At 37.7% G+C, this 23,637-nt stretch overlaps 1 protein-coding gene across 3 annotated transcripts in view; it reads left to right on the top strand.

Moving 5' to 3' along the window:
- Nucleotides 1–23,637, top strand: part of LOC145667050 (protein RRP5 homolog) — a 120,220-nt gene that overhangs the window by 62,407 nt on the left and 34,176 nt on the right. For all 3 annotated transcript variants that reach the window (XM_081734749.1, XM_081734747.1, XM_081734748.1), the window contains exons 12-18: nucleotides 1,728–1,874; nucleotides 7,063–7,261; nucleotides 13,121–13,240; nucleotides 13,791–13,992; nucleotides 16,605–17,073; nucleotides 18,870–19,199; nucleotides 20,677–20,877. In XM_081734749.1, the coding sequence (XP_081590875.1) occupies nucleotides 1,728–1,874; nucleotides 7,063–7,261; nucleotides 13,121–13,240; nucleotides 13,791–13,992; nucleotides 16,605–17,073; nucleotides 18,870–19,199; nucleotides 20,677–20,877 (1,668 nt within the window). The remainder of the gene's footprint in view (nucleotides 1–1,727; nucleotides 1,875–7,062; nucleotides 7,262–13,120; nucleotides 13,241–13,790; nucleotides 13,993–16,604; nucleotides 17,074–18,869; nucleotides 19,200–20,676; nucleotides 20,878–23,637) is intronic.

Raw genomic sequence — 23,637 nt, 5'->3', positions numbered from 1 at the left:
TATGATATTTAGAGTACTGTGGAGTTACTTAAGAACTTCGAAACTTGGTGATTTACACCTCATCAAGATTTGTTTGCATAGTTTTACTTCACAGCTAGTTTTGAATCACAGATGAATGATAAGAGCATCTGATGTTCCACATAAAGCTAAAATCTTAATCAGTACGACCTGTAATAGTAGCACTTAGCTTTAGTTAAAGGGTTGTATTGTTCAGTTCCAATTCATGTTAGCTTGTGGTTGACATCGTTCATACTTTCTGGATTTTCTCGGAGTTTCAATCTTTCCCCGTTTCCATTTTTGTTTTCTTCATCAATCGGTAAAGACGTATGTATCGTCCGTAAATATATAGCTCCCTCGTGAGTTAGTGAATAGGGTTCTCGCTTGTTGCTGAGGCTGGAGTTTGATTTATGGTGAGAGTACATGTAACTCAGACCTCAGAATAAATTTTATTCCCAGATCTCTTACAGCTTCAGTTCTTTAAAGAAACCTTATAAGTGTTCGAAAATATTCTTTATGCTGTACAGGGACCTAGAGTTAGGACTCTACGTAAATCAAACCCGGAACCTTCGAGTGAAAAGTGGCTGCGCGAATCACTTGCCTACTTGTGAACAATCGAGCTAATCTACTAAGTGAACTACGAGGGGGAGTCCGAAAATAAGTTTTCTCAAAGCGATTGTGGACAGAGCTGGGGATGCAAGACCAAAAATTAGCATATGACATTGAAGATCAGACGTACCTTTATTTTCCACATAAGTACCACGTACATTGAGACATTTATCATGCCGGTCTATAAGCTTCAAAAATCCTTCCAGGAAAAAATTCAGGGCTCTGCATACGGAAGAAGCGTTGAACAGCTTGTGTGACTTCAACATTGCTTCCAAAGCGCCTACCGTCGAGATTCTTCTTCAAAGCCGGAAACAGATGGAAGTCACTGTGTGCGAGATCAGGACTGTATGGCGGATGGGCAAGGCGCTCCCACTCAAGAGTTGCATATAGTTCATTGAATTGGCAACACCATTTCCGAAACCATTTGTTTCGACACCATATCAGGCCCATAGACTTGCATAAGGCGGTTATGGATTTCTGTTCCCGATACGCCACGTCCCCATTCACAGCGGACAACCACTTGCACTTCCTCATTTGACCACAACGTCAAAACGCGCCTTCTCTCCATAGTTACCAGGCTCAGACTGAGAGACACGTCTCCGCTTTGGGCAGGCGCTGTAACAGTGCCATCTGCAGGATTGCGGGCGAACGATACCGGATACTTGTGTCTGGATGTGTTGCGCGTGCCACCGTCGTCTTGTTTCCCCATTGTTGTTCGCTTCCCTGGGGAAAACGAGATGGGAAACTTATTTTCGAATTCCCCCTTGTATGATGGAGTAGTACAGAAAAACTAGATTGCTGCACTGATAAGCTTTACAATTTAGATACTTTGCTTGCTGGATGGATGTGCTACAAATTGACCTACAAAGCCCAAGTGGCAATGTAGGAATAAGGATGTGAATTATTATGTTTGTATTAAGTATCAGTATATATAGAAAAATGGTAGGATAACATATTTTTCTTTCTTTTCTTTCGTGGAACTTCAATGGAAGCTAGTCTATCTAGGTTGAACATTGAAACTAAAACCAAATTCGTTTCGTATCTTAGAATTTGAAAGCTATCCAAAAATATTTCATGTTTCGTGTAGAATAACGGTTAATTTTTACATTATTCTCTTACAGCATTTATGTGATTTTCCTGTAAGTTCAGTAGAAGAACTCAATTTGCATATTGATGATGTGGTGATGGGAAAAATAATCAGTGATAATACCTCTGACAGAATTCAGGTTACAGCGAGACTCTCTGAATGTTGGAATCAAAATTTTCAGGTGAGCGCCTCAAATTTCGTTTTAGATTTTGTAGGTAGATGTTATTGATCCTAAAAGACTCTCTTAATAATTCTTTTATTTATAACAATGTGTTTATTATTGTTATTATTATCTAATCTTCTAACTCGTATAGGTACGTTTGTGCACTTGTTTTTAGTAGAACCTTAATATACTCATCTATGATCTGTAGGGCATAGATTAAAACACGAGGTCCAATCATTATAAATGATAAAATTCTTTCACAAATTCCTTTTATCGTCTTCGTCCTAAAATTGTCAACTGAGATACATAATATATTTTTATTTATTTGATTTTGTGTGTGTGTGTCGAGTTTTCTTGAAGAAAAAGCTATGTTCTCAATGTTCAATGACGGTTCTAAACTTATTGAAGCATGTTCTGGGTTTCAGTAGTATCTTGATCGAGAATCGAGTTTCTTGATGTCTTAGGTGAGAAATAGGATAAATTAAAGCTTATAGCCACAGGAAATGGGACATTTAAAAGTGGCAACACTTCCAAACTGAAACGCATAGTGGCGCTAGTTGCCATGCCGTCTACATCACAGACGTCTGCCATTTAATTTACCACTAGTCGTTAACCAGTGCACGTGCGTGTTCAAGATTTGGAAGCCTTTGTTTGCGAGAAGAGTATAATTGCTGTTCAGCAGGAGCTGCGACTTGGTGGATCGCCATTTTAGTGTACCAAACAAGAAAGCAATTACCACGTGGTTGAAACAATGGAGAGAAACTGATTTTGTCGTCGATAAGAAGCATGGAGAACATTCAAAGACCGTACATCAGAAAACATTGATCGTATACACCAGGCTTTGCAGCAAAGTCCGCAAAGATAAGCTCGTCGCCATGCAAGAACACTCCACATGTTGAAAACATCAGTGCGTCGCATTTTGTAAAAAGAACTACACTATCTTCCATACAAGATACAGACTGCAACAACTACAGCGGTTGACAAAAAGCTTGACTGTTTTTAGACAAACTGAATCGCGATGACGACTTGCTGGACAACTTTATGATGTCTGATGAGACAGATTCTACCTGAATGGATGTTGGTCGGACACAAATCTCAAATTCTTCATGATACTCCTTAGTACAGCCCTAAGGTTGTCGCTTGGTGTGGCATCAGTGTTCTTGTGGCATTGTGTCGTCACGTAGTAATTGCTTTCCTGTTTGGCACACAAAAATGGCGGTCCTGTCCATGTCCCAGCTTCCGCTGAACAGCTCTTCTAACGAATAAAATTTTCTACCGCTTGAACACTCACGTGCACTGGCCAATGACTCATGGTAAACTAAATGGTACACCTCTGTGATGTAGACGGCGCAACTAGCGCTACCATGCTCTTCAGTTTGGCAGTGTTGTCACTCAAGTGTCCCATTTCTCGTGGCTCACCCTGTAAATATGTAAAATTGATAATATTGTAATTTATTTACTTATCTTACAGTTATATTCTTCCCTGTACATGTAACTTCTTTCAATCACAAAGTATTAAGACAAGTGTTGGTGCCACAGTGGCTTAGTTATAGAGCACTAGTGTGAGGATTTTTTTTAAATCCAGGCTGTGAGAGTTTGCAGTGGACAGGTTTCTCGAGATTCTTAGTTTCCTCCCACATTCTGATTTTCCCAATCGCTTCATAATCTTTAAAGGTTTTGTAATCATCTGTCTGCTTTAACCAAAGCACAGAATCGTGGGACGTTAAATTACATTTTTTATTTTCATTTTTTCAAAAGACACTTTGTAGATGCACTCTACACAGTATTATAGTTTCAAGAGTTTCATTCCGAGTCAAAAATTAAACGTATTTCCATTATATATAAAGGTTTTTACGTATACATAAGAGCAAAATATTATACTATCTTACCTTACGTATACGTATATTATTTGTTTGGAATCGCAATAAGATTCATGCGAAAGTAGTGAGCATTGAGGATGCACTAATGAAAATAATATTTGATTGAATTAAAAGAACATATCAAAGTTTATACTTATCACGTAAAGATTTATTTACAAATTTATCTAATGGCCTATGGTGAAAGTTATATTATACTCAGAGAGATTTTTACTACATGCTTCTTTTCCTATCCATATCGGTCCCTCCGCTTGTCCTTCTGGTAGTTGTTACAAAAGGTCTTTCACTTACGAATTATGAAAACGTCGGACAGAGGTTCTACCAAGAAAAAGCCTTTGTCTCACTGTATGGTGCATTTTATTCGGAAGTGACTTCCTAGGTTCAATTCGGCAGTTTTCTACCATTTAACCCGGCAGTACACTAAAGAATGCGGAATCTAGACATGGTAGTATGGTCAGGACAGGGCAGTGTACTTACAGAATATACAGTAAAACTTCGATGGATCGTTCTCTCGATACAAACAGTATATTCCTATATACAGTAGGTCAGTAATTTCGCATATGTGCTGATACTAACACACATATTTTCAAGTTGTGTTATGCATGAGGGCAGGAAGTTGTATAAAACGAGCCTGGACCGGTCGCATGGTTTGGTAATCTAACTCTTTTGGAGGAGAAATAATATGGTGGTGAACAGGGTGTACTGAACGAGTTGATCTTATATGATGAGGTATGCACCCGCCAACTGCACTGGTTGTAACCCCTATGATGGTTCAGAGCCCACATTAATACTAGGTTCCGTCCTTTATAATCACGGTGTTATATAACAATCCAAAACGCAAAAATTCATATACAGCAACTATATCCGTCTCTCGCCTGTCAATAGTTACCAGAGCGAACACGGTCAAAAGAGAGTAATCCTCTATTCGAACCGAAAGTGATGGAAATGTGTATCCCCCAAGAGTAGGATCTATCTTCGATCGTAATCATGTAATCATTCGTGTCGAAGAACTTTTTTTTAACACAGATTCAGTATTCCATGAATGTAAGTTCCATCTCCATTCTTATTTCTCTCTCTATGGAAACCGGAAGTAATAGACGTAACCAGTTCCGGTTTCAGTATATTATTCTCATATAACAGAATCTGAGTGTCTTTTTAATACTGGTTCTACGCGTTGGAGAAGTAAGTTGAATATCCTTCCTCAGTCTCTGCTAAAACCGGAAGCAGTAGAAACTTAGTCCATTTCCCCACTTCCGGTTTCAGTTTTTTTTTTTTTTTTTTTGATTTACCAAAAGTGTAAGAAATAACAAGAAATAATCATCACTTGAGAAGTCTACATGACTGTTTATAAGGAGCTATTTTTAGATAATGAATATGGCAATAGTACGAGGGGTAATCAGGAAGTACGCTTACAAAGCCTGCAGTAAAACGTGTATATATTATTTGATACAACCAATACAGCCAACATATATTACACGCATTAAGTTATTTTTCGACGTAGTCTCCATATCAGTTAAGGCACGTGTCACGTCGTGGGATGAGTTTGAAGATTCCCTCCTGACCTTGCGTCTTCAGCCACATTGTCGTAAATTGTTGTTTCCTTCGGTACTGCAGCATACCGTGCACCATGTGACGAACGCTTCTGAACGACATTCCCAATTCTGCCATCAGATGGCGTAACGTGATCCTCCTGTCGTCCTAAATCAGTTTCTCCACGCGAGCGGTGTTCAAATCTGTTGATGCCGTCGGCCACTGCGCTCCTCGTCGGTGACGTTGTCTGTACCAGCCGCAAACTTTTGACACCATTCTGCGACATGCTGGCGAGACATTACAGTCTCTCTATAAACCTGTACCAGCTGCCGGTGAATTTCAGCCGTGGTTACATGTTTCGCCCACAGAAATCGAATTGTGATTGTGATGTTTACCCCATAGGATGGTAATCCAAGTAGAGCAAACATTACATTAGATAGTCATTGATCAAATTCTTCACCCCGAGCGTTAACGACGAAACAAGTTATCACAAAAGTAATAGCTTCCTTCACCGCTAACCACACATAGGCAAAAATTCAAACAACAACCTTAAACCTATAAATAGTACAAAACTTCAGCATCGTTTAACTGAAAAACAACTTACAACAATAATTTGCTAGCATTAATATATATTCTGCACCATGCACAACAAAGTGAACGAACACGAGGCGATAATGTTCGGGTCAGAATAACGCCAATGATACGCATAAAATAGTGATTATATTTGGTATTAAACTTTATACTTACATTTCCTCGCAAGTGACAGGTAAAATTCTAATAACAGAAAATGTGGATGTATTCGGATTACAAAAACATAAATAGATACGCAAATTTTACATTTGTTATATGCACTTTTTGTCGCAGCGAGTTTGAAATGCTTCCTTTCGAAGAATGTCTTGGCGCTCAATGACAGCTACAGCACGCAGTTTCCTTTTTTTCCCGCTGCTCACGTGAGACCCACCTACCAAAGTGACGTAAGCACAAGTAGGGCTGTGATTGGCTGCTGTTGATTGCCAAGGCCGTCGGCTGCTTCGCTTGCCTTGTTGCTGATATACATCCGTTGCGAGAACGTACAACGATTAGTTACACTATTTGTTTAAAGGTAAAAGCCTTCTAAAATAAAAGGATTGAATTGTCTGAGCTGGACATACCAAAAAATAATGCACAAATGAATTTATTACAGAATAACTGAGCGAACTTCTTCACGAGACCGGTTTACTAAACGAGTCACCATTTGTGTTTACATACAACTAGCGCTATAGGTGACGGATGGCTGAAACTATAGATATACCAGATTGACTTGACACCTAATCTTCCGTTCCGAGCGCTGTTATCGGCTGAAGGAATTCCACTCCCTTTCGCTAAGGCTCTCTCGCTTAGCAACAGCTGAACCCTCATTGGCTCAAGGCGTGGGTGTGAGCTTTAGCTCGCATTTTTGCCACGGCTCAAGACATTTTGGCAGCACTATACACAGTTGCCAACACCATGTATTAAAATTACCGCACAGGCCCCACTTCTCTATAACAAACGAAACTCCAGAACTATCGGCCTTGTAAACTTAGTTTCTTATTTTTCTTCGTATAAATCGTGATTAATCTCTGGTAGTATTAAGAAGACGAGAGATGTGGTTCATCCTTTGAAGCTATCACTACTTGCTTGTAACATTTTGTTGCTCTTGGTCCTAACTAAATTTATTTCATGTCTCTAAATATCAACACATGCATACAATAACGTGCTTTCTATTTAGTGTTCCATCATTGTTGCATCTTACTTTATCATGAACTTTATTACTTTTTCAGACAAGTATAAATTTGTTGGAGTCGTATCTAGTGGACGTTGAAAGAATAGCAAAACATCTAAGAAAGGATAGAAATCCTTTAGCGAACTTTTCACCAGGTGACGATGTTACAGGTGTCGTGAAAAGAATTTCGGAATTCGGAGCTGTGATTGCAGTGAATGAAGAAGTCCAAGCAGTTGCCAGCTCGTTCTTAATCAAAGGTAAGACTCGATGTAATTTCACAACGAATAATAATAATATTATCATCCGCTGCTACAAAAGCTGTCACAGAGAAGGTGAGGCTAATTTCTGTGTATGGAAACAGCGACCTCCATTGGGCAACAAATGTACTAGGGTGAAAATTTGTTTCATTAGCTTCCGTTTGAGATCAGCGATAACATGAGCGCAATAGGTCAAACAGTCTTGACTTCGTAGCAGTTAAAAGACAAGCATGTACAGAGTGTCTATCGGTCACGAAAGTCACGAAAAAGTCATGAAATCAGAAAACGGTCATGAAAGTCAAGAAAAATTCACGAAATTTAGCTTTTGGGTCACGATCTTTTTATCTGTACACATATAAGTAGTGTGTGGAAAATTTTGTTCTATAAAACGTCAAAATTCACCGCCAAAAATGTCTATGATCAGCTTTAAACGCTACCGAATCGCAAGCAAAGCACGCTTCTATCGCATGCATGAAAATTCGGCGTAATTCGCACCCAGATTCGTTCTTGATGTCCTTCAGCTGGCATCATTGAGCAGTGGCGATGCAAATCGCATCGGCGAAACCACATACGCTTCTTTACCAGTTTATTCAACTGTAAGAAGATACCAAGTTTTTATCACTCCAGGGAATAGCCTTTAAAAGTAGAGATAAGTAAAGACAAGTGCTAAAGAATAATAGGTACCGTTGTTAGTTTTTGAATGTTACGAAATTTTATGGTTTGGTAAAGAAAAGGTCACGAAAAAGTTACGAAATTACATTTTGGAATTTTAGTAGACACCCTGATTTATACGGACACTCCCAAGAATTATTAAAAAGGACAAAAAAAAAAAAAAAAAAAAAAAAAAAGAAAGAAAAAGAAAAAAAAAGAAAAAAAGAAAAGAAAACCTTACAAACCAAAAGATTTTTATTCAGAATCTGCCGTATCAAGTAGCCATACACCTTTTTCAAAATAAGCACCGTCGACAGCTAAGAAAATGTCCATACGCTCTTGCTACTTCGTGAATATGTTTGAAAATGCATCGTCAGGTAACGAACTGAAGAAAACTTTTGCTGCAGTGATCACTTAAAATGCATGCATGAAATGACGACCACATAGAGCAGCCTTTAAAAGTGGAAATGGCCAAAAGTCGCAGTGTGCGGGCTGTATGCTGGAGACAGGAAAATGTTTTTCTCTTCGTTGCGTAATCTTTAAAAGCACGTGCTCTATGCGGGCGTGTGTTATCGTGGTGCAACATGAAGGAGTTCTTCAAATGCGGCGGCCTCTTTTTAGCTACGTGCTGGCACAGAGTCTCGATGACTTCTTGGTAGTACACTGCATTCACTGCTTGTCCGGGAGGGACAATGTGTTCCAAAATGTGATTAGCATCACCTTATCTGCGCTTTTCTGTTGCCGCACTTCCTTTTGCGAGGCCATTGTGGCGATTTCCATGTGTGCTTTCTTGTTTTGTAAGCAGATCGAGGTCATGGATTCATGTTTTGTCGGCAGCTATGATTCTTCTAGAAGAAGGGAATCATCTTCCATACGTCTATGCAAACATTTACACGCAACTGCATCGGTTCTGGTGTTAGAAAATGCAGTACCCATTCGAAGTAAACTTTCTTTATTTTCAAAGGATCACGCAAAATTCGGTGGACGGTGTCCTTCGATATGCCCAAATGTGCACTTAGTGCTCTCACAGACGTATGCCTTTCATTACGAATAATTGCTGCAACAGTATTCACTAGCGTCTCGTTAATCATGGACAGTCTTTTTCCAGGATGCGAAAGCAAAGCACCTGATTCGCGCCCATCTTGGTACAACTTGTGCCATCGGTACACTATGGCTCTACTCAGTGTGTCTTGATTGACATATGCCTGTTGAAACATTGCACATGTTTCAGAAGCGCTTTTCCCTAAATACCAGCAAAATTTTATGGCTTGTCGCTGTTCATCTTGAATACTCATCGCGAAAATCAATTTTAATCACAAAAAGCTGGAGAAATAAACGAGACACATTCTATGTAAAACAACACAGCTGCTCAGTAACATAGTTTAGAAACATGTGAAACTTGCTACGGATACAGAATTAGTCATCCTACACGACGAGAGCATTGGCACTGTTTCCAAGTCAGAAAAACTCTGTCTCACTGTCTGTGCGACAGCCTTTGTATTAATCTAAAATACTGTATATATTGATCTTCCCTCGATTAAATTCTTACAGTTTTAACATCTTATAAGGAAACCTAGGCTCAGGCTCAATCTCCAGTGATAGTATATATAATTCAAATTCAATATTAAATTATAGTTTTATGCGAATTTTTCACCGCACATTTTCTACGTTTCATACAGCCTCTGGGCAGAAAAAGACACTATAAATTGAAAACAAACAAAACAAAAACTAATATAGTTTGTATGTCTAGTGAAAAATAGAGGAATCAACCAATATTTTAAACCACATCATCTGTAGGCTCTGAAGCAATGAGATCGGAAGACTTAAAATGTACATCCAAGTCGAAGATCAAACGTGGATAGCCGGCGCATCTTGCCAGTACGCAAACCATTTTGACACCCAATCCTCCATATCAACAATATATTTTCACAATTGAGTTGATGATCAGTTAATTGAGACCACATAGATTATACCAAACTGCTGCTGTTGTATATGGTTTACCGTAATGATTATGGCATAGTGAACAGTGTATTGGCATGATAAATTTTAGGACCGGGTTTGATGCTTGTCCAGTTGCATATTTTCACTTTGAATTTCATAATATTGTTAGTCTTCGTAAGAGGTATCGTATAGTTATGCTGTGCGTCACCCAAATGATGACCCATCAGTTGCCTTAAGAGGCAATGAGATATCTGTAAAGCTTGGCTAGTGTGGATTTACAGCATTGTAACTGCTAATAATAATATTCAATTTTTGCGCTATTTAAAAAATGTGAACAGACGTTGGTAAATTCAACAATAGTACACCAGTTGAACTATGATTAGGCACGAGTTCAGTATTTGTAGGATCTTCTATGAATGTTCCAAAAATCTTCCAAATATCAACGAAACATTCTTTGGCATCCGTTGTTCATTGTTTGTTATCATTGTAGTATGTGGGAAGAGTTTCTGACAAGTGGTAAATTTATGTGATATCTCTTAATTCCCTAATCGTTTTAATTCAGGAAGAATATTAAACATAAGGAATCTTCCCATTCTTAGTTTTCTGGGCTATATAGAACAATCTAATTGAGTAATCAAGATCTTCAGATAATTAGCAATGTAATTGAAACACGTATGTTTGTGTTGGCAACGATCAAGCGACGACCGCAGCGGCCAAACTGTTGTATGTTAGTGCAAACATCGTACTACGTGAGGAGCAGTAGAACGGCATTGTGCAGTGAACTGATCAGACGGTGATAGTGTAAAGTGGATGATATCTGTGATTTCCAAATAGGGCAAATGATTGGAGGTCGGCTATGTGATGCAAGCGTGACCAAAGTGGAAGGTGTTGGGTGTGTCGTACCGGACAGTGTCCAAGGTAATGATGACGACTTATTAAGTTTACGGTAAAACCACATCAGAGAAGAGAAACAATGGTCGGAAGAAACCCTCAGTGACAAATCCCGCCCAGCATTTAAGCGGACTGTCACTTTGAACCGTTGTGCGTGCAAAACTGCTATGCAAGTGACGGATGAACTCAAGGAACATCTCCCACAGCCTGTGTCAACAATCACAGTCCGCCGCTAGCCACGTGACATGAACGTGCGGAGTCGGGTTGCACGGGCAGAACCACTAATAAGTGACTATGACGCTTTAGTACGACATCCAATGTTGTCACGAACGTACATGAACTGCTGATGAGTGGAAACGTGTGATATGGTCAGAAGAGGCATCATTCACCTTCTTTAGGGGGCTGCGGTGGCTCAGTGGTAGAGCGTTCACCCTTGGTGCTTGGGGTCCAGGGTTCGATCCCAGCCCACGCCAAGTGAACTTTGTGGTGGACAAACACCGTATGCGTGGGTTTTCTCGGGGTTCTCCCGTTTCCTCCCACTTTCTTCATTCCACTATTTCACCCATTCGTCATGATCACCGTCTCCTTTAGCCTAACCGGCATAACCGTGGGACGTAAAACTCAAAGATTTCATTTCATTTCATTTCACCTTCTTTCAAATTCATGGGCCTTGTTTATATGTGGCGGACGCCCAAAGAAGCGTATGATTCGCAATATCTCCGCCCAACCGTGAGACATGACGGCGCCTATGTGATGCTGTGATGATCACTAGTGATTATGTCATTATTTCAGAGGATCATGTACAGCCAGCGACAATAGTTCTTTCCGTTTGGTAAAATTCATTTTTGGAATAATTGTCGTATGGCTGGAACATACAACGCTGGTATGGTGGAACGTACAGAAAATTACATTATTTTTAATTTAGTGTAAACTCTACTCAAATTGTTTTTTCCATTCTGAAGTTATTTACGAAACTAATTTCATCAAACGGAAAAAACTTTTGTCACTGACTGTACATCTTATGGTCCGGATATTGTTTCCGGGCAACGTCACCATATTCCAGGGTGCTAATATATACCGGTTCACACACATTGTGACGAGGCTTGAAGAACATAGGAATGAAGTTGAGCACCTCGCCCAGTCTAATATAATTGAACCTCTGTGGTTCATTTTGGAAACACAAACCCCACTCAGTTTTCCGCTTTTATCCTCTCTCACGGAACTGAGCGATGTACTGCACATGAAATGGTGTAATATTCCACTTACTACCATTCGTGACTTCTATGACTCCATTCCACGTCGGAGGTCTTTCGTGGCTAAGTGGTTAGCGTACGCGCCTTTGGCGTGGGAGACCCGAATTCGATTCCCGGCGGGAGCTCATGTGGTTCGGATTCAACGTTAACAGTAGGTCCCGTCTGATATAGCGTTGAAAGGGATGTTAAACTCAAAATTAACTCAACTCAACTCCATTTCATATCGCCGAGCGGTCCTGGGTTCGATTCCCGGTGGGGACACTCGGTCAAAAAGTGTAAAAGTTTTTTTTCAGGTCAGCCATTCTGAGTGAAGTTTTGCTGGGTTTTCCTTATTCACCAGACAAATGCCGGGATGGTACTTAACATAGATCACAGGCCGCTTCCTTCCCTCCTTTTCCTTGGATAGTGTGATCGCCGAGTGACATGATCCCTCATACGTGACGGGTTAACATGGCCATAGATGCTGAAAGCCCAGAAATCTAATTCCTAATCCTAATGACGGGCTAACATGGTCATAGATGCTGAAAGCCCAGAAATCTAATTCCTAATCCTAATCCTAGTGACGAGCTAACATGGCCATAGATGCTGAAAGCCCAGAAATCTAACTCCTAATCCTAATCCTAATGACGGGCTAACATGGTCATAGATGCCGAAAGGCCAGAAATCTAATTTCTAATCCTAATCCTAGTGACGAGCTAACATGGCCATAGATGCTGAAAGCCCAGAAATCTAATTCCTAATCCTAATCCTAGTGACGGGCTAACATGGTCATACACCGTAGATGCTGAAAGCCCAGAAATCTAATTCCTAATTTTAATCTTAATGACAGGCTAACATAACCATAGATGCTGAAAGCCCAGAAATTAACTTCTAATCCTAATCCTAGTGACGGGCTAACATGGCCATAGATGCTGAAAGCCCAGAAATCTAATTCCTAATCCTTTCCACGTTGCGTTAGAGCTGCTCCGTGGGCGAAAGCTGGTCTTACGTTCTTTTCCAAAGCAGTGAGTCTCTTAAAAGCAGAAAATGTAAAAAATAGAACTTTAGTTACTTTAATTAGTAATATAAGTATTATTTTATATTGCTTTGTTTTCTTTATCAAATTGTTTTCTTTCCGTTATAGGAGTTGAGTTAGAAGAAGGTGATCGAGTTCGAGGAAAAGTGCTCTTCGTTGACTTTCCCAAGCATTGCCTTGAGCTGTGTTTGAGACCAGATATTATCAGTATGATAGACCATGCATCAGGTACGGAATATATGAGAAAGTCGTAGTCGTAATTATTCAGACAAATTTTACACATCTACCTTTATACTAACCTTTTTCTTGTAATGTGTTTCAAAGCTTAAAAGTTATTCTTCCGATACTTTCAACTACGTACACTATTCTTCCATAGAAAATCAATAAGGATTACAATTTATGGGAAATCTTTCTACTGACTTACTTTCTATACTATAGGTACATTATAAAGAATACGTACCAATTAAGAATAAAAAGCAATAATTTTAATAATTCTACTAAAAAATGATTAAACTAGGAGAATAGGTCTTATTGCACGTTCTTTTGATATACAGTAAGTATGTTCAATATTCCACTGAATTTACTTGTAGTTTGAAGTAAGAAACTGCAATATAAAAAGCATTCTCTGAAGCTTTCAATACGTATCGGAGAGGGGAACCTATGTGTGAGTTAACTATTAACTCAACTCTATTAACTGATAAGGTTAAGATATCCCTGCTTTAGACTTCCTGAAATTCTTTCACATGGCAAATTATTACTTAGAATTTTTATTTTGCAGGGAATGCAGAATCTTTGACTCCTGGAACACAAGTGAAGGCCAAACTTTTACTAATTAAAAAGAAGGAATTCGCGTTAGCTTGTGTGAAAGGTGATAATGAAGGAAAGTTAATTTATCTTCCCACGAGACGTCATATTAACGATTTCACTGGCAAAACGGATGATTATGTTGCCGGGAAAGTGTATAAAGTTTCTGTTGTCAAGTAAGTTACTTGCTATGTTTAATTGTTTGTATAATAATGTTTACTAAAAATATTTAACACAACTTTTTGTTTGAGGGGTGTCCAAGAAGTGCGTGTCGGGTCGGAAAGAATCCCTCCTCTCAGTTGACCCACAAACTTCAAAATTGCTGCTCTCACTCGGGAGACCCGAGTTTGATTCACGGCGGAAGCTCATATGGTTCGGATCCCACGTTAACTAGATCCCCGTCTCGTATAGTCTCACTGCTGTATGTTGTAGATGAATGTTTTATAAGTGATATATCCGAAGGACATCGTGTAATTATTATTAACTAACTCTATGGCCTATGGAACCCGGAGGTTCAATACCACGTTCACAAAAGCTCTCCATTGACTTCTATCCTTAGCCAATTGAATCCAGTTTCTACTTCGTATTCCTATTTCTGCGAGATTCTTCTTAACATTGTCCTCCCATTTGTGCCTAGGTCTTCCTAATGAACGTTTTCCGATTGGATTTCCAGCTAAAACTTGGAAAGCGTTCCTACTTTCTTCCGTTCTGACCACATGACCTGCTCACTTGAGCCTCCTAGACTTAATTACCCTAACAATGTTTCGTAACCGTATAAATTATGCAGTTCTTTGTTATGAAGTTTCCGCCGTTCTCCATTTCTGTTCCTTTTGGGTCCGAATATTCGTCAGGATTTGGACTTCAGAACGCTTTGCATTATTACATGACTGCCTTCCAGATACAGACATTAGGTGATAATGTACTTTTATACTTCTCCATTAAGAGATGGCATCGTGAATTCCCCTGTGGAAGGCATTCATGTAATAATGCAAAGCGCTCTGAACGTCAGTCGACATTCGTTGCTACGGAACATCTGTGTCGTGTGAAAGAATTGACTTCATATGATTAATACAGTGCTAGCAGACATATCACATACTAATATTGATTCCATCTAACTGCACACTTGAGTCTTCTGAAGTTGACTTACCGTTGGGGCCACACACGTTATATCAGAATAAGAAAAACATAGCCATACAAGATATGCAGCTATCAGTTGAACTCTTCTTCAACAGGATCCTAGTCCTTATGTTAAAAATATTTTGAAAGACGAAACTTGGATGCATCAGTTTGAGCCTCAACGAAACAATAGACAGTAATGTGGTAATGTTCATTCTTGCTAACACCAGAAGTGTTCTCGTTCACTCTCCTCCTCCAGAAAATGATGGCTTCAAACTTCCGGGACGTTTAGAGTGTGTTGTTTATAGCCTATGTACCGCGTGACAGGCCAGGGTTATACTGAGCTTACGATAAAGGAAGCGGAAATCATCAAATCAAGGAAAAACGGAAAATTGCGACGCACTGTCAACACCGAAGGCACCAAATCTGATATAGCGCAAGAAACCATCCAGGAAGCAGGTTTCCAAATACTGGAGTACTAACCAGTTAATCTGACTTGGTCACAAAGGACTAGAATTTGTTTCAGAACTCAAGGAACATCTCCGTAACCTCATTTTTTTTAGAGATGGATGCTGGTGACATTTATAAAAGGAGCAAAAAAAAAAAAAAATGTTTATAGGCTTTGAGCTGTTACAGAAGATACGGGGAATCTGCAGGGAGTTCGAAATACTATCTTCTTTGGACATTCTTCGTAGTGTGAATATTGATAATGGTTGTTCTGTGTTTGTTCTAATCTTACTTATGAATAGGAATCTCGTAGTTGAAGTTTTTTTGCTTTATAAACCTGCAAACTTTATGTTCCCTCTAGTTGGTCTAGTTTCCATGCATGCATTGAATTCATATATGTATTGTTTAATTATTCCTTGTCTTCCGGTAACCTATACAGCACAAGATTTTAACGTCCCTGATATGTTCCCAAAATGTACTTATTTCTCTTAAGTTATGCCAGAGTATTTTATTGGAGTTAAGATTCCCGTTCCTATTCACTTTTTTTATTATTATTATTATTTTCATTATACCTTCATTTGTCTTTGCAATATTGTTGATAATGCAGTCCCCTGTATGACAAAAATTTGACGTCCGATTGTATTTGCCTGCGAGAAATATATGCCAGAGCAGTCAAAAAGTTCCCGGAATGTTCTAGTTTTGACATTTATGATGCAATCACAACGAATCTTATACAGTACAGTTCTTAGGTTGCCTAATTTTGAATTTGATAAGTGTGAATAGGTGATAACAGGCAGTGTACGATAAGTGTAACTGAGGAGTGTGTGGTCATCAGTTGGCGCAATATCGCAGTTCAAGCAATGCGCAAACATGGAAGTTCATGTGCAGATTGGGGAAATCTGCTTCAAAGACACTGATGACCTGAAAACAGTTTACGGATACGGTGATAATGCTTTAAGGAAAAACTGGCCCAATAGGTACGCGTTTCGCCACTGTAGAAGACGATCACAACCAACGTGACGGCTGAACTTCGAAAGATACCAAAAAAAAAAAAGGCTTTCGTCTGTGTTTAAGTAAGTATTTATTTATTTATTTATTTATTCGTTCGTTCGTTCGTTCAATTAAGTACATGTGTACGTGTATTGTGGCAATAAAGAGCTGCAACACTTTTTGACTGCCCTGGTAAAATGTAGTTAGTGACTGACATGTGTATTTCTTATTTCAGAGTTGTAAATGGTAGTATTATTGGGATACGAAAAAAGTGTTTACTTCAAGTGGAACAAGAAGAAATAAGTGAAAAAGATAGTAAAAGAAAGCGCACAAGTTCCGCTTCCACTGACGAACTACACTCCTCGAAGAAATGTAATTCAAATGGACTTAAGTTAAACGAAAGTTCGTCAAGTATTATTTCTGATGAAAACCAATGTGTAAATAGAGAAGCATCATCGGAAGAAAATCATTTGTCCAGTATCGTAAATAAGAATTTAAGCGAGAACTCTATAGAAGGAGTGAAAAAGAAGAAATGTGATACTAGTTCAGTTACGTCAAACTCAGACTCAGTTCGGCAAACAAAGAAATCCAAAAAGAACGATGCAAGTAGTGTGACGGTAAAACACAAAGTATCAAGTTCTGACGAAGATGTTGTTATACTGGATAGTTCATGTACAAATAATTCTTCAGTTTCAGCGAAAGCGGTAAGTTGTATTGTGTTTAAATTTTCAGATACTTTCTACAAAGGAAGGCCAGAAAGTTCTTACCCTCACCATGATAGCTTTATGCAAGAAATGTTTAAAAAAAAAAAAAAATTGCACAAGGTTTGGTTGGCCTCTCATTGATATGTGTGCTGATGTGTATCTTTATATCTAGGTAGATCTGTTGAATTGATGTTACAGTCAAATACATAAAATATTTAGTTCCAGCAACATTGATTTTCTTAGCGGAGAACTACGGTTCATGAGTGGAGTGTGATTATAGTTTCTCAAAGATGTAAAATGTTGCTAACTAAATGAAAATGTCCCAAAAACACTGAATATTTATAAACTCGATACTTATAAGAGTGTGTTAGTTTAAATAAATTGCGATTAGCAATATTGTTGATGGTGCCTGTCCATCTTGGCTACACCTAGTGCGATGAAAGTAGAATTGGAATTAAAAAAAGAAAAAAATGTTTTATTATGTTGGCTACGACGACTAAAAGGAATTGTTTTCTCATCAATATTCACCAACATACAAAAAGAGTTCAATGGTATACAGAGAGTGAAATTGATGACTGGACTCAAACCCGGGACCTTCTGGGAAGCGTGGTGGTTAAGAGTCTTCATCCCGGCGAAATTAAAAAAATAAAATACCGCTAATTTTACAGTAATTATGTGATATCTTCAAATAGATAAAAGATAATCGAAATGTGGAACAAGAGCGCCCTAGACAATATTAGTTTACATAAGAAACCGTTATCACGATTCACTTATCTGCTTTCGATTTCGAGCCATTTTGAAAATCGGAATTTATTTTCGCGTTTCTAAACATCTGAAAATGGAAAGCCACTAGGTGACTTGTGATAACGGTACCTCACGCAAAATAATATTGTCTAGGGCGCTCTTGTTCCATATTTAAATTATCTTTTATCTATTTGAAGATATCACATAATTACTGTAAAACTAGCGGTATTTTAATTTCGCCGGGATGAAGACTCTTAACGCATCGGCACGGTATGCCAAAGGTCCCGGGTTTTACTCTCGGTCCAGTCATGCACTTTTTCACTCTTGTATGTCCTTGAATTCGCACTTATAGAGGATTTGGTGTGTTAAAAACTTATAGAGGATTTGGTGTGTTAAAAACCCCGTTGTTTTCTCCTTTCACTGATATACAAGATGCCTCAAAAGTAAGTATACATCCCTGCATTCATCTAATAAACATTCTAGTGTATGAGTTTATTTGCTTCGGCTCTTCCGAGCTTAAGACGTAAGTAAAACCACATTAAGAATAAATAATAAAGAAACTAAATCCGTCTGATGAATAACAATAAGAAATGCAATGAGCTGATCAGTACGGTACCATATACCTACTTTTGGGCCACCCTGTATAATACAAAAAGTTCTTTTTTTTTAAGAATAAAAAATATATTAAAATGGATTTTTCCTTAAGTTGGCTTATATAGTCGGAGACAAAAGAACATGTATAACCGGAAAACGGTTATAAGTTTCATGTTAATAGGTTGCGAGATTCTTGTACAGGATCAACTTTGAGGATTACATAAACTCAATTTTCTCGAAAGCTGTGCCTGAAGATTTTTTATATCATTTTTGTTTAACTCTCTCTCTCTCTCTCTCTCTATATATATATATATATATATATATATATAAAATTGAACAGTTTATTTTATCCTTCTTTTAATTAATTCCTATTGATATTGCAGGATTCATGTTATAGAGTGGCTGAAACCATGTTGCATTTTTCTAATGTATTTTATATATTTTATTTTACCTTCTAGTCTTTCAGTTCTGCTAAGAGTGCAAAAGAGACCAAAACGAAGGAGAAAAGTGAGAAAACTAAACGAAAGCGTGCAGAAGAAAGTGGTGAATCTCAGATGAATGTAAAAAATGATAAACATTCAAATAATATAAAACAAGAAAAGGACAGTATTGCAGAAACTTCTTTAGTCAAAAAGATAAAAACGGAGCCCAATAAACAAGAGGACGTAAATTCTCTGCCGAGACTTAATGTAAAAAGTGAGTTCATATGGGATGTTGATGCACTGATGGAGCCATTTCAAATAAAACAAGAACGTGATTCTTCTAGCGATGAAAGTGATACTGAACAGGTAGGTAAAATTATGTTCTTAATTCTGCCAGTGCAGCGTTTCTCAAACTGTCCTCGAGTTTTATTTTTGTGGCCTTCGTAGATTGAAGATAAGTGAAAAAAAAAAAAAAAAACGACGTCAAGTGAATTACTAATCACACATTGTAGATAAGAATCTTAAATAAGTATTAATTATGCAAATATTAGATTATAAGATTTAATAATGTGCAGATAATCCAAATTCGAATAGCTCATAGATATGTTATTATGGCATATTCATACTAGTCTTTAGTTGTATATAATATCCTTCCTCGCTGGTCTAGCGTGTGCCTTTGGTGCACGTGGCCCCGGGTTCCATTCTCCACATAAATTTAATTTCTCAATCATTCACTACCACTAATCATCCGTCTCCTTTAGCCTAAAAAAGTCATTATTGTGGAACATTGAACTAATATATACGTATATTAACGTTTTTTAAAGCTGTATCGCATCACAGTTTTTGATGCAAAAAACATGGAAATGCTATACACATTGAAAAATGTATTGTAAATTGCGATACATCTTTTCCTCTTTCATTATTACCACGGAAGCTAAAATAAGGAGCAAGCTGAAAAAATATTGCTATTATTTCTAGAAACTTTTCTTTGAAGGATCGATTGCTGTCAGAAAAAAAAAATGCCTCGACTTTGGGTTATTAAACAGTTTTTCACTCTGTCTTTCCTTCCCTTTGTCGGTTTTGTTGCTAGTGGGTCATTCTCCAGACCTCCTCAAATTTCGGGTCATCTTATCCTTGTTTCTGAATGTGTAATGAAAAAAAGAAAGTCCTTTTGAAAAAAAGCACATAGGCAGCAGAGAAAACAATTTCAACTTATAGGCCCTATTTTACCTAGCCGATATATGGTGTAGCATGAATGGGGCTTGGATATGGTTAGTATAACGCAAAAGTGCGTCCAGTAGATCACTGAAACAGTAACGACATTCTTCAGTAACGAAAATATAGAAAAATACACTCCTCTGTCTCTCTTTTCTTTCTTTCTTTTTTTTTTCGTTTCATTTGAAATTGATATACCGAATGACCATTTACGCCCCTTGTAAAAACCAACACACAGTATTTTCAAGGTTCCTCGCGAGACGCCCGAATCTAATCAAAAAACCTTATCAAATAATAATAAATAGATTCATAAAAGAAATCCAATAAATACGATAGTAATTCACAATTCTATTCATTATGAATTACTTTTGGACTTTTGGAATTGTGAAGTACTTTTGGACTTATTTTATGGATCTATAATTACTCATTATAATACATAAAATGCCATACAAAATTTACAAATTGTGATATAAATTGAAATTTGTAATACAGTTTATGGTGTGTATGGTCGTAGCCCGTGACCAAAAATTGGGTAAAAAATTTGTTAGACAAAGGATCTTAGAGCGAATGTTTTTCTTCATTAAGCGTTAAATTACAAAGGTAGCCTTATTTCTTACTGCATTTTTAGACTCAGAGGAAGCCCAAAAAACTGACTCTACAAGAGAAAGTGGAGAAGGCAAGACAAGAGGAAGAAAATCTACGGAAACTCGAAGAAGCTCACCTCAATCCAGACTATATACCACAGACTGCAGCTGATTTCGATCGACTTGTTCTCGCATCTCCAAATAGTTCCATTATTTGGGTCAGGTACATGGCATTTCATTTGCAGGTACGTAGTTAATTTATTATTATTATTATTATTATTATTATTATTATTATTATTATTATTATTATTATTATTATTATTAGCAGCAGCAGCAGCAACAGCAGTAGTAGTATGATGCCGATGATAATAATATTATTACTTCTAGTTGTACATTCCACGGTTGTTGACCCCGTGTAGTGTACTCGCTAATGCTTTCACCTTTGGTGCGAGCAATCCAGGGCTCGATTCCCGGTAGAAAAACTCGGTCGTAAAAAATTGTGCAGCTACGACTTGTCAGCTCTAGTAGCTCAGATTAACAGCAACAAACTTAAATGTAGTGGATTCAGAACTGACCAGCCATCCCAGGATTTTGTAGACTAAGATTGACTAGAATTAAAGTAGACTAGAATTAAAGTAATGGAATTGACCTGGGTTGTCTTGTAAATGAAATATAACACATTTAAAAGGGAAACAGATTGTAATGTTGTTCGGGGTGAAAAGATGAAAGAAAGTAAGAATGTATCTAGGATAGGATTAATCTACTTGCACTTGCCTGAAGTTCTCGGTGGTCCTCTAACGATGACTCATCTGACGAACTGTTGGCTTCCGATTGATGCGTCTCCTCTTCTGTAGATGACAGTTGATTAAATGGTTCAAAATGAAGTCCAGCGTGCAAGATGATAAGTGTTTCAGCGACTATGAACTTTGTCAGAATATGAACGCTCTCTCAAGAATTAAGACATACTTGTCAAATATCTTACAGCATATTGAATAGATTAGACCAAGGGGGTGATAACTCCTCCCACTTGAGAACCTTTCACTATATTAGAAATGTTCCTTAGGGTCCTTAGATTCAAAAAATACATAAGTACAACACCTGCGTCCTGGGGGCCCTTAACCCTTTAGCACCCGTGTATATTTACAGATATCGATGGAATCTCTTTAAATAACCCTAGATCAGACCGTTAGTGCAACACAGTTAGTGATCGGAACAAGTTATACTTCGATCGATTTGTGAAAGTGTAGTTTAGTACGGTCACGGTCACTTTTTTCAGTTTACGTAATGGACGGGACATTTCTGTATACAAAGGAAAACTAATTGATGGATATTTAAGAACATTTCCCTTATAAACGTCCCTTCTCGAGATTATTTTTGTTATTACGTGGAAACACTGCAAACTGGGTGAATATTAAAATGTTTTTGTGCGTCCTATTTTATGTTCAGCTTAAACTGAAAATTTCATCTTGATCTATCAAATAGTAGCAGAGGATATTATGTTTTATATAGTTTTCACAGAGTTCATAAAAAAATATTTTCATGAAAGTACAAGTATGACTTTGTATCAAGGTTCCGATCGTCAGTGCAAAACTGGAACAAGTTATACTTCGATCGATTTGTGAGACTGTAGGCTTTCAGTTTACGTAATGAACGAGACATTTCTGCATAGAAAGGAAAAATAATTGAGGGATATTTAAGAAAATTTCCCTTAAAAAAGTTCCTTCTCGCGATTCTTTTAGTTATTACGTGGCAACATTGCAAACTAAGTGAATAATAAAATGTTTTTGTGTGTTCTGTTTTATGTTCAACTTAAACTTAAAATTTCGTCTTGATCCTTCAAGTAGCAGCAGAGGAAATATGTATTTTATAGTCTTTACAGGGTTCATAATAATTGATTTTCATGGAAGTACGAGTATGACTTTGTGCTAATGTTCCATTTTATTTTTCTATAGAAAACAAGTGATACAAATTATTCTAGTTGATTTTCTCATTCGTTATATTATGACAGTTTCCCAGTACCGAGAAATCCCCCAGGAAGCTTTTATGGTTTGTTGGTCCATGGTATAATAGAAAAAAAAATTTCAAAGCAATAATTTTACTGTTGTGCGGTTACATTATGTTCTTTTGAAAATATTTGTTGTTCTGCTATTCTACAATGAATACAACTTCCGAAGATGTCTGCTGATATGTAAAGTTATAGAACAACTCTCGTAGTTATTGCGTGAGGTATATATTCTTATTATATGTGCACACAGATAATCGCACTTAATATAGTATATAATATGTGGTTTTTTCATTGCCATAATATTAAATAATTCATGATATTCTTTATGTTCTTGTCTGTAAGTTGATAATAGTAGCACATTTGCCATGAAATCCACGTGTTCTCAATTATTCTGGAGAAGAATGGCAAACAAAAAGAAGCCAGTCAGACAGACGACAATTGCAACAAGAAAATGGATTGCTGTTGTGAAATATCGAAAATTCTGTGTAACACACTACACATAAAACGAAACTACCATAAGGACGAGAAATTTAATCGACAAAAGCTTCCGTAAAATCTTTTAGGTCCAATAATTGTGGCAAGAGAGTGACACTGGAAAACTGCACCGCTAAACATCATTTTTTTAAATCCATATTCCTACAGAATACGACACAAACTAACACGGTCTATCGCAGGGACTACCAAAGTTTCACAAAATTACCAGGGTTGCTAAGTCAGTCTGCTGAATGATGTGTGGCGGAAAATTGTACACTCTTAGTGGATATTTCACCATATTTGGAGCGTACTGCTATACGACAGTATGTAGTAGATATCCTGTTTAACGAGGAGCAGTGCGTATTTTGCCAGAAAACTAAAATGGGGATCGCAAAAAAGGGGAACGGATATTTCATGGGAAACTCGAGTGACATGTGTCACTAGAACAGCTGAACGTGCCATTAAAGGAACACCTATTCGATAGGAAGATGAATCACTACTGTTACAGATTCAAAAAGTGGATCTC

Source organism: Thermobia domestica, chromosome 12 (assembly GCF_964235325.1).
Source record: "Thermobia domestica chromosome 12, izTheDome1.hap1.1, whole genome shotgun sequence".
Lineage (NCBI taxonomy): Eukaryota > Metazoa > Arthropoda > Insecta > Zygentoma > Lepismatidae > Thermobia > Thermobia domestica.
The sequence above is the reverse complement of the archived record's forward strand: the minus strand, read 5'-3'. Positions and strand labels throughout refer to the sequence as shown.